This window comes from Canis lupus, chromosome 5 (genome assembly GCF_011100685.1).
Source record: "Canis lupus familiaris isolate Mischka breed German Shepherd chromosome 5, alternate assembly UU_Cfam_GSD_1.0, whole genome shotgun sequence".
Lineage (NCBI taxonomy): Eukaryota > Metazoa > Chordata > Mammalia > Carnivora > Canidae > Canis > Canis lupus.
In genome coordinates this window covers 62499616-62511920 of record NC_049226.1, presented here as the reverse complement: position 1 = coordinate 62511920, position 12305 = coordinate 62499616, and the positions used below count along the sequence as shown (strand labels likewise).

The window sequence follows — 12305 nt, the reverse complement described above, 5'->3', positions numbered from 1 at the left end:
CTCATTCAGATCTTCCTCGTTCTCTTTTACAGCTGCATAAAGTCTATTGTGTGGCTGGACCATAGTTCATTCATCTGCTCTCTTTTGAATGGGCATTGAGGTTTTTTCCAGGATGTTTCAGTTATAAGTGGTGCTGTATTGAACATCGTCATGCAGAGGTAGTTCCTTCTTGTTGGCTGTGAATCAGGGTAGATTCATTGGAGAGAGATGGCTGGGTTGAAAGGCTCATGTACATGTGGTTCTCCTCCAGAAAGCATATCCAGTTTCTATTGCTCTGTTTCCCCAGTAGAAATGTGTGGTTTCATTTTTTAAAATTGTGCCAGTCTGCTAGGTGAGAAATAGTACATTTTACTTTAGTAAAAGAATATTCTTTTACTTTATTTTGCTAATAGTAAGTTTGAGCATTTTTTTCATTATGTTTGAAGGATATTTTTGTCTTTTTTTGTGTGTGTGAATTACCTGTTCGTGTCATTTCCTTTGGGATTTGTCTTTTTGTCTATTAAAGTTCTTTACATGGGACGCCTGGGTGGCTCAGTGATTGAGCATCTGCCTTTGGCTCAGGTCGTGATCCCAGGGTCCTGGGATCGAGTCCCACATTGGGCTCCCTGCGGGGAGCCTGTTTCTCCCTCTGCCTATGTCTCTGCCTCTCTCTGTGTCTCTCAGGAATAAATAAATAAATTTTTTTAAAGTTCTTTACATTTTCTCTTGTATATGTTGCAAATATTTGCTCCCATTTGTCAGTTTTCTTTTATGGTTTTAAAAAAGTTTTGTAAAACTTACTTCTATGTAGTCAAATTTGTCAGTCTTTTCATTTATTCCCTCAGGCCTTTGAGTCCTAGTTAGAAAGCCTCTCTCTATAAACCCGATTTACAGAAGAGTTCCACCCAGTTGTCTTAGCACCATTTATTAAAAAGCCTATCTTGTGCTTCCTTTAGCAGATATAGACCAAAAAGCCTGTCTTTACTTCAATGGCCCTCAATGCTGCCTTTGTCATAGATTATGTTCCAGGTGTTCTGGACTTGTCATTCTGTCCAACATGCTCTTGTAATTATAGAGGCATTATGGTATTTTTTTTTTTACTGTAATACTGATAGTTTCCCCTTTCGCAGTTATTGGTTTTTCCTATAAATCTTCATAGTAAAATGTTTCATTCTATTAAATAGCTAGTTGATAGCATTGAATTTACAGATCAGACTATGAAGAAATGCCATGTTGAGGTTTTCTATCTGAGAACAGGGGATATTTTTCCATTTGTTCATGTTTACTTTGTGTTGTTTAGAAGTATTTAAGAATTTTCCTCATAGAGATGTTCCCATTCTTGTTACATTTATTTCTATGCATTTAATCTTATGTATATTGAACTTCATACCCTACTAATAAAGAACACACTTTTTTTATGTACCATGGCGTATTCTCAAATTGATCATATGTTAGATCACAGAGAAAACATATCTGATTAAAAGGAAATAAAACTGTAGTTTACAAACGAAAACATAGACCCTTTCACCGGGAAATTTAAAACTTCCTATTTCGTAACTATAGAGAACACACTGATGACTGATGATCACCAAAGGGGAGAGGAATAAAGGGAGGGGGGAAGGAGGTGATGGGGATTTAGAGTACACTCATCATGTTGAGCACCGAATAACGTATGAAACTGTGGACTCACTATATTGTGTACCTGAAACTAATATAACACTGCATGTTAACTATGCTAAATTGAAATTAAAAACTTGAAAAAAAAATAAAGTTTCCTATTAAACAACTCCTGAGTAGAAGGGGAAATAAAACCTGAAATTAAAAAAAAAAATTTTAAAGATTTTATTGATTTGAGAGAGAGAATATGTGGAAGAGAGAGAGCTGACCAGGGAGCCTAATGTAGGGCTCTATATCCCAGGGCCCTGGGATAATGAGCTGAAGGCAGATGCTTAACCAACCGAGCTACCCAGGCATCCCATGACATTAAAGAATTTTTTTGAAAACAAAAGTAAAGATACTATGTACTAGAATCTGTGGCATGCATTTAAAGCACTGATCAAAGGAAAGCGAGTTACACTAAGCACAGAAATTCAAATGAAATTAAAGGATTGAGTTCCCACCTTAAATGATAAAAAGAATACCAAATCTAAAGGATGGACTACTACTGAGCTCAGCATATGTAGAAGAGATGCTTAAAACATTCCATTTGACAGTGGGGAGGCAGAGGCATGGAAGTGGAAGTGATGTCAGTTGTCACACAAACAGTACCTATTTAGGAAACTGTGGACTGATATTCTCAAGACACTGTAAATGAATCAAGGTGAATCGTAAAAAGTGTCCAGATAACCTTTAGGAAGGGAAGAGAAATAGAATGAAAAACAAACTTAAAAAAAATTCTTTGCCTGTCATTCATCAAATGGCTCACAGTTGACAAGATGCTGACTCTGTCTCAAGATCTTTCTTTCCCTTTGTGCTCAGGCAAGGGTGATGACCAAAGCCATAGGCACGTCTGCTGCTGTAAGCATTCTGTGCATGCCTGTGTGCCTCTTTGCAAGTTTCTCTGGGGTTTGCATGTGCCTGGGAATATACAGAGACTTTCCCAGTTACAGACAGCTCTGATGGAATGAATTCCTGGGCCATATTTCCATTTATATTCTCTTCCTGCTCCTTCATCCGCTTCAGGTTGCCTCCTCCCACCGGCCGGTAGCGCCCAGGGTGGAACTGTGGGCCCCCACACCAAGGGATACTCAAACAAGTCCAGCATTAGGCCTTCTTTTTCTGATAAATGAGAGGCCCCTAAAATAGGGGGCTTCCCGATCTTTAGTCATGTTTCTGTTAACAGTGAAGTATCCCATTAGAAATGGGGTGTATAGGACCTTGGAGGTTCTGAAACCACATATTCACCAAGGTGATAATGATGGCAGTTTTCTCTTAACAGTCTCTCCTCCTCCATTCCACAAACACTGTCAAATAATGTACTACTTTTGAGACAGTAGATGAAAAGAGTGCTTTGGAGAACAAAAATAATGAATGCTTAAAATGATACCTATACACTTTTTAAATTTAAGCTCTAGTCTTTAAATTCTAAGCTCTACTCTTCAGCAAGAGGTGCTGTGAAAAATACTTTGAAATGGATACCAACCATAGTGGGCTTGCCTACTCCATCTTCAGCTCTGCTTAGTACTCAGGGCTCTGTACAGATGGTTCATTAGTTTCCAAGAACAGCAACATTATTAGTATTTTTTAAAGATTTTGTTTGTTTATTTGAGAGAGAGGGAGGGAGCAAGAGAGAGAGCACGAGAACAGGGTCGTAGAGGGGAGAGATAAGGAGATGCTACACTGAGCATGGAGCCTTGACATGGGACTCACTCTAAAGACATGAGCCAAAACCAGGTGTCAGATGCTTAAGTGACTGAGCCACCCAGGTGCCCCAAGAACAGCAGCATTAAATAGCCATAGTTACATGCTAGGACTCTTGCTGTTTTATTTTCTCCTAATACTTAAAGTATTTATACAATAAAACACATTTTAAGTTTATATTTTCATGAATTTTGATAAATTTGTTTGATCCTGAACAAGGCATGGAATATTCCCATCATCCCAGAAAGTTCTCTTAAACTACCCACCCTCTTCATAAATCTATCTACCTAGAAGCAACCATTTTTCTGATTTCTTTTACCATAAATTATTTTGCCTGTCCTAGAAATTCATTCATTATAAATGGGAGTCATACTTCTTGTGTGCCTGGCTATTTTTACTTGGTATGTATGTATGTATGTATGTATTTATTTATTTATTTAATTTTTTTAAAAAAGATTTTTATTTATTTATTCATGGGAGACACACAGAGGCAGAGACACAGGCAGAGGGAGAAGCAGGCTCCCTGCAGGGAGCCCAATGCAGGACTCGATCCTAGATCCAGGATCATGACCTGAGTGAAAGGCTGATGCTCAACTGCTGAGCTACCCAGGCATCCCAACTCAGCATTTAACATTTGAGACTTCCCCCCCATGATGTGCTATGTATCAGTACTTCTTTCCTTGTTATTGTTGTGAAGTGTTTAAGTATTTCATTTTACAAATATGTAATAATTTTTGACCCATTTCCTTACTGATGGATATTTGGATTGTTTGTAGGCCAGTATGAATAAAAGCTATTATGAACGACAGCAAAAAAGCACACAGAAGGAAAATAGGAAACAGACATTAATAAAAGAAACATTAAATCTAAATAATCAGATCCTTTAAAAAATTTAATATCTCATTAAAAATGATATTATGACCAATTGGGATTTATTCCAGGAATGCAAGAAGTAGGCTCCCTATTAGAGACTATGCTGATATTGTACACCATGTTATTACATCTAAGGCGGGGGGAACCCCATATCTCAAAATCTATGATTATTTGTTTTTTTAATTTAATTTTTATTTTTTAAAATTTATTCATGAGATACAGAGAGAGAGAGAGGCAGAGACACAGGCAGAGGGAGAAGCAGGCTTCATGCAGGGAGCCTGAGTGGGACTCGATCCTGGGTCTCCAGGATCAAGCCCTGGGCTGAAGGTGGTGCTAAACCACTGAGCCACCCAGGCTGCCTGATTTTTTGTAAAGCTAGTATCATATTTAACAGTAATACCTGAGAGACATTTCTACTGAGGTCAGGAACAAGGCAAGGGTACCCATTACTTTCCACATTCTGTGAGAGGGCCTATGCAATTTGAGTCTTTTTTTTTTTTTAAAGATTTTATTTATTCATGAGAGACACAGGCAGAGGGTGAAGCAGGCTCCATGCAGGGAGCCTGATGTGGGACTTGATCCCGGGATTCCAGGATCACACCCTGGGCCAAAGGCAGGCACTAAACTGCTGAGCCACCCAGGGATCCCGCAATTTGAGTTTTAAGAAAGTGTAAAAAAGAAGCAAAATCATGTTTATTTGCAAGTAACAGCATACCTGGAAAAACTCAGAAAACCAATGATTAAACTGTATCAAATGATAAAGAATTCAGTCTAGTAGCAGGATATAGAGCTAACATACAAAAATCAGTAGCTTTCACATAATCAAAAAGAAAGTAAATTGATGACATACTTGTAAATGAGGTCATTGATTAGTTTCATGGACATTTATGAGACGTTATCCTTCTGTTCCTGCTGCTTCTGGCTTTCCCTAAACCAGCTGTGTTGCTGTCCCCATGGGACATTGAGCGATGTCTTTAGATATTTTTGATTGTCACTGTGAGTGTGATGGGGGTAGAGGCCAGGGATATACTGCACTGAGGCCTGCTCAGTGCAGGATAGCCCCTGACAACAAATTATTCAGTCTAAAATGTCAGTAGTTCTGAGCCTGAGAAACCTTTTCCTAAATAAAACATCTGATTTCCAGTGCTTGTGTTTAGAATTGTGGGTTCGTAGGGATTCTATACCTTGAACGAATACATTGATTAAGTACTCAAGTTAAAGTGTATACTTGATGGGCACCTGGGTGGCTCAGTTAGTTAAGCATCTGCCTTCAGCTCAGGTCATGATACCAGGGTCCTTGGATTGAGTCCCACATTGGGCTCCTTGCTCAGCAAGGGTCCTGCTTCTCCCTCTCCCTTTGCCTGCTGCTCCCCCTGCTTGTGTTTTCTCTCTGTCAAATAAATAAAATCTTAAAAAATAATTTAAAGGGTATACTTGAATGTGAGTAATGATGAAGACTAGTAAGAGAGATCACTTTCCTTTAGTTACAATGATAGAAATAATTTATTTTGTGTAGCACCAAATAGTATATAAAATTTCATAGATTTCTTATTTGATCTCCTTAATATAAGATGTGTCTAACAGGTGTTCTTATCTCTGTTCAGCTAATAAAGGAACTACCTATTTTTTCTAGGTTTCAGGGACTACATCATGTCAGATTGATGAGTAGTTTCAGAGTGTGTACATTGTTTGTTCATGTGTAAAAGTGATCTTGCCTTTCTTTTCTTTCCAGAAGCTCATTTTAGTTCCAGCTATGTACTAGAGATAGGTCCTGGTCCTGCAAAGTTGATTCCTAGTCCATATTTCCCTTTAGTTGTATCCTGTTACTTACAAATCAGTGCTTCCAGTGGAACTTTCTGTGGTGATGGAAATGTTCCATAAATCCATGTTCAGTATGTTAGCCACCAGCCACAAGTGGCTATTTAAATTTACATTAATTAAGATTAAATAAAATTTAAAATCCAGTTCTCTTCAGTTGGACCAGACACATTTCAAGTGCTCAGGAGCTCTGCATTATGTTATCAGTAGTTCCCAATAAATCAACTTCAATAAATCAAAAACATTTTTGTTTAATTTTTAAAATGGAGGTTGTTTGAGCTCCATCTTAGCTTCTGCGCATTGCTGTGGCTTTGGTCATAGTTCTTAAGCTCCGTGGAAGAGGAGGACATTGCTTTTTAATTTCTTGGTAGGAGGCAAATGAATATCACCCCCAGGTTGTTATCCTTCAGCTAGTTTTTTTCTCAAACACCTTGGTCGTTAGCTGGTGTATATGTTGTTAATGCACCAACTCATGGAGTCCTCATGAGAATGAAATGCCTGTTGAAGTGATAGAAATTCATTCCCCTGGAAGCATCCCGCATGTGCTGTTGATGTGCTGTTGATTCTCCAATTCCATCTGCTGTGCTCCTAACCCTTGGCTTCTGCTTGGTGTTAGAGTTCCCTTCTGTGACCACTAAGGGAGTTGCTTAAAACCTCCCTGCCTCATTGGGAACTGTGGAAATTCTCCCAACTTGTGTGTGTGTGTGTGTGTGTGTGTATGTGTGTGTGTTTTAAGGACTTTGGTAGGATTATAGAGTTTTCAGCTATAATGTGTTTTAAATTTTGTTGGTAGATGAACCTGAAAGTCTTTTTATTTCAATATTTCTGTGAGAAAGTGTTTTCCAACTTACAGTCATTTAACATTACCTGAAAATTTGGAAGTATGTGTTTATATATTAGAGCCAGTCTATGTATTTAAAAAGCTAAAGTCTCTTGGTTTTAATTTCCAAGTCAGTTTATTTCTTGCACATTGAAAGAGAAGTAAAATATTTGACAGTTATACATTCTGCCTGCAATAAAGTGAGAGGAAGAAAAGGCCCATTTTGTTTTGATGATTTACAAACTAGGCTTTAGGCGGATTTATTTTTGTAAAGTAATTTAACTGTGGTTTAAATTAAAATTTTCCTGTCATTTCTAGTTTAATATCCTTTCATCACAGTCCTGCCCTCAATTTACCTCTGTGGTTTAATTAATTCTATTCCATGACTAAAATGCTGAGGTAAATGGAGTCAAGTTGTGAAGTTGTAGGTGAAAGCAGTCCTGAAACAAAAAAATACGTTGTTGGACATTTTCTTCTTTCTTTTGGGAACTCCCAGTTTTCTGAACTGGTAGTTATGGGGTCTTTAGCCATATTCTACATGTTTTTAGAGTAACGTGGATTTAGTTATGTCTTCCCCTACCTGCATCCCTCCAATAGTGTTGTGGTTTGCAAAGCAGTCGACGGTGATACTAATATATTTTTTATGCTTGTTTATTTTCAGAGGGAAGTGTAACATCTCCCATTTTTCTGACATATTTGCTGCTAGAGAGTTTAAAGCTCGGGTGGATTCATTTTTCTACATATTAGGCTACAACCCTGAGACAAGGTAAGTGAGTCACTTGGGCCCACTCAGTGCGAACTTTTGCTTTTCTCGCATGCATGCGTGTATGTGTGTTTATGTTAGTAAGATTTTAAAAAGACAACTCCAAAACCCAAAGTAAGCCTCTCTGAAAGGAGTTCTAATGTTTTTGGCAACTAAAGCAGGTTATTGTTTGCTCTTGATTTTTATTAAGAAAAGGAAAATGAGAAAATTTGGGTTTTGAGAGGGCAAGGCAAAGATGGACATTTAGTTGATCTGTGTTTTGAACTTAATGAATGGGCAGTTTATTACTGCCCTACTGCACATTGTGTCAAGCATTCCATGATACCATATTGAAAACATTAGGACTTTTTAAAAAAAATTTTATTTGAGAGAGATAATGAGCATGAGAGTACACACAAGAATGAACAGGGAGAAGGGCAGAGGGAGAAGCAGACTCTCGGATGAGCAGAGAGCCCTATTCAGGGCTCGATCCCAGGACCCCAGGTCATGACCTGAGCCAAAGGCAGACACTTAACCAACTGAGCCACCCAGGTGCCCCTGAAAACACTAGGACATTATGGAAAGTTTGTTGGTTAGTCATTTGTTTTATTCATTTAGTAAAACCCCAGAAACACTCATAGAAATATTTTCATTAAGATTACTGGTATGAGATGGATACATTCAGTTCTCAGCCATCTCTGTAAGATGTATGTAACAGGTAGAATTAATTACTTTTTAAATGAGGAACAATAGAATCAAAGTAATTTAGCTGAAAAAATTTTTTGTAGTAGATTGTTGTTTAACTCAGCACATGGAATAAGTTCTTTAAGAGTTATGTGCATTCATTTTTATTCTGTATCCATTGTGCAACTACAATGGATTAAGGATTTAGAAAGAAAAAGAATGGTAGCTAATGATCAGGTAGTCTGTGCTCGGGACATCTGAGACATACTCTGCAGACATAAGGATTTAGAAATAAAAGCTGCTTGGCCAAAGGAGGGTAGTGGAAGAGCTGCTTTCAGTGTAATTGCAAGATGGGTATTGTCTTAGAGAAAACCTTCTCTTAGTAGATGCTGAGAAATTATATGTAAAAATTAGGAGGTTACTTTTAGTGAGTCAATCCAGGGTTAATAAAAGGCAACATATTCTTTGTTATGATTGTAAGAGACTACCTAAAGGTCTATTGGTGCATACATATTAGTGTCTCTGTATATATTGTAGACAGCAGCTATAGGGGAAATGGTGTAATGAATGGTCACCTTTTTATTACTTACCTTTATTTCCTTTAGAAAACAGTAAATTTGAGCTTTTATTTTCTTTTTCTAAAATATGCCCTGTTCCAGCGACAAAGAAGTTGATTGGTCGTCATATTTCAAGAGCGTCCTATATTTCAGAATTTATTTTACATATGGATTTATTGACTGCCTGGTCATATCTTGGATTTCTGTCTAGATACAAAGGAGTCCATAATTTCAATGATGCCACATTGATTTAACTATTTGATCAGGAGTTGTCATATTGCACAAGTTAGATGGTATCTGCGAATTGACTAAATAGCTTTTGTGTTTTAAATGTTTAGCTCTTGGTTTCATAAGAAGCAACCAAATAAATTTTGTTTACTAGTTTTGGTTAAGTGTCTTTTTGCTGAATGCTTATTGAAAGTGGTATTATATAACTTAACTGTAAGTAGAGACTCACACAAGTTCTGGTCTCATTTTTCATTGGATGATGCTGCTAGTCAACTGATTCTTCCCATCAGTTATATGTTAAAGTGTGGCTTAGGTATGCAGCAGAAGGACATTTGTCTCTCATCTGATAAAACAGCCCTGAGACATGCCCATGGCAGTGCATTTGTAAGGTTTGCATCCTGAGTCACTTCTTTTTTTTTTTTTTTTTTTTTTTAAGAGTTATTTATTTATGATAGAGACAGAGAGAGAGAGAGGCAGAGACACACACAGGAGGAGGGAGAAGCAGGCTCCATGCCGGGAGCCTGATGTGGGACTCGATCCCAGGACTCCAGGATTGCGCCCTGGGCCAAAGGCAGGTGCTAAACTGCTGAGCCACCCAGGGATCCCCTCCTGAGTCACTTCTTTTACTGCTTTGACTTACTGGTGGCTATTTGTTCATTTCTATGCTTGTGTTCTCCTTGTCCAGCTTGTGCTATGATATGTTGTAGGTTTATGAGGATGAAGTGAAATGGTAAAAAAGACTTTGAATGTCTGCTTATAAGTAAAGCTTGTGGCAAATCTCACACTTCTCACAAAGTGAGTGTAAAAATTTGCCCTCTCCCAGTGTTTTCACCTTGAATACTTTATAACTCTGAAGTTTGGGTTTGGGTATGCAGTTCCCAAAGCTGCTCAGAGTGTCACGAGAGTGTATGTAATTTACTAGGATTGTAGAAAAATTCTTCTTTCCCCACCTGGCTTACCCATGGTCTAATCCTTGGAATACTCAGGCTTCACACTCTTGCAGAATTTACCTCTGTCTGTGTCTTTGTTTCAAGTCTGTGAGAGATGGAGTTGTGCGAGGAGCTGCTGCTGGTATATTTCTCTGCCATTCGAATGAGCAGGACTGGCATGTAGTCATGTAATTGTGTGGTCGTGTAGCTGTGTAATTGTGTAGTCATGTAATCATGGCCGCAGGGTGCTCTGTGCTCTTGGTGCCCCAAGTCATTTGGACAGGAAACATCACCTGCTGTATGTCTGGGAGAGAGAGCATATATGGATGAGACCACTGCAAATGTCAGAACAGTCACTTTGGTAGACTACTCCCTTGCCCTTAAATAACTCAGGAACAAGTGAGAGGTTGAAACTGAAACTTGAAATGGGATTGTTTCTTTCTCATAGCACATTTTCTGACAGTAAAAGTTGATTTATATAAGTTTCCATTATTTATTTAACATACTCACCTACACTGAAAGTTTGGAATGTGTTTTCACATTTATTGAATAAGGTTGTTTTTGTTTTTTTTTTTTTAAGCCCCAGCGTTTGGCTTCTTACAAATTGTTTCCCTTAACCTCATTATTATATTTCTGAATGTTTCATCTTGTCAGAGACCTGACCTTTCCAGACTTCCTGGTTTTGATGGGGTTACGTTAATGAACATGTATAGGACAGTAGGAAACAGACTTTTCTGTATTCTTTGGTACTTTGCCTTTAAAGTTCAAGGAGGGCGGATTACTTGGTAATTGACATGGAATCTTTATTATTCTAAAATACTGTATTTAATTCTGAAATCCTAAACTTAATTCTGAAACCTGAAAGCTCTGAAAAAAATTTTAAAAATAAATGAGCTGAAGCTCACTGGATGGTCACACTTGGCCTGAACTGAGATGTGACTATATTCTTGAGTTAGTTCACTTTGAGTGAGTTTGCACAACTTTTACTGCAGAAGTACTAGTGTGTTAGAGTAGGGGGTCATTGCTCAGACACTGCTGAGGTGTCACATAGTATATGGTATATGGCTATAGTACCTCTCTAAAACCAAAAACTTCTGAATTCTGAAAATCCTCTGACCCTTAGGATCTTTGATAAGGGATGGCAATAACCATATTCTTGCTAGCCATGACATTTAAGGAATAAAAGTTAAGTAAAAAATTGGGTGGCAGATATTTCTAGTTTCAAATAGGATGTAAGCAGCAAGGGTCTGACTAATGAGAGAGGCCTGAATTTGGAATCCTTAAGTAATCAGGCTTTGCTTCTGGAGTTTGACATTTCTACACTCAGGGAATGTGCACCTTGGCTACCTGAGCAAGATTCACCCCAAGCTTAATTCTACAGTCAGCATACTTTGCAATAATAATGCCATTATGTTCTCATTCTTTCTGAAGGTTCTAATCCAAACTCTGGTTAGAAAATAAAGCCAGTAAATTTCAGCTCACAAGTCTTAATACATAAAGCCAGTTAGATCTTAAAGAATTTGTACAAACACCAGTATTCTTGGCTAAACTAAATTAGGTTGGTCTTGGCTTATAAAGAGGTGATTATAATCTGTAATCTTAGGGACATGGCTGCATTCATCTGCTTACTGTCCTTAGTTGCTTCTTTATTTATGTAGTATCTCATAGCCATTTAATCTGATCTGTTGATAAGACTGACTCCCCTCTTAGACCCAGGCAGCCTGGGTTCTGGTTCTGGGCTGTCACTTCATCCTTGTGTCTAGGGCTAAAGCTGGTACTTCTGGACTCTGTTTCTACCTCAATAAAGTGGGAGTGCCAAAGCTATCCTGTAGGTTGCTTGTGTAAACTGTGAAGTTTTTTTTGTTGTTGTTGTTGCTTCTTGGGAATTGCAAAAAGAATTATAAATTTTCTTTTGAAAAAAAAAGTTGAAAAATATCAAAGGTTTGTTTTGTTTTGTTTTGTTTTGTTTTAACCCCATAAAATGTTAAGTCCAAAAGCAAAACATAAACTACTTCCTAAGATGTCTTTATTTTACCAAGTAGACCATTAACCATCTGGTTGATTGTGCTGACTTACAGAAGTCTGAACACTGGAGATTTTTGACTCTGCTTGGAATATTGATTATAAAATTCTTTTAAAAAATATATAGCAATTGCTAAGGAATGAAAGATAAATTTCTTGCCTCTAATGAAACTGATAGAACATTTATAATGAATATGTGATATTAATGTGAAACAATACATTTCTTGTTAGAATATTTCAATGAAAAATTTGAGAGAAAATTGAAAAAATTTTTTCTTAATAAATAGATCTGA

At 37.6% G+C, this 12305-nt stretch overlaps 1 protein-coding gene across 6 annotated transcripts in view; it reads left to right on the top strand.

Moving 5' to 3' along the window:
• The window catches only part of RERE (arginine-glutamic acid dipeptide repeats), a 409781-nt gene that overhangs the window by 250521 nt on the left and 146955 nt on the right, over nt 1–12305 (top strand). For all 6 annotated transcript variants that reach the window (XM_038537878.1, XM_038537881.1, XM_038537876.1 and 3 more), the window contains one exon: nt 7512–7616. In XM_038537878.1, coding sequence (XP_038393806.1) covers nt 7512–7616 — 105 coding nt within the window. The remainder of the gene's footprint in view (nt 1–7511; nt 7617–12305) is intronic.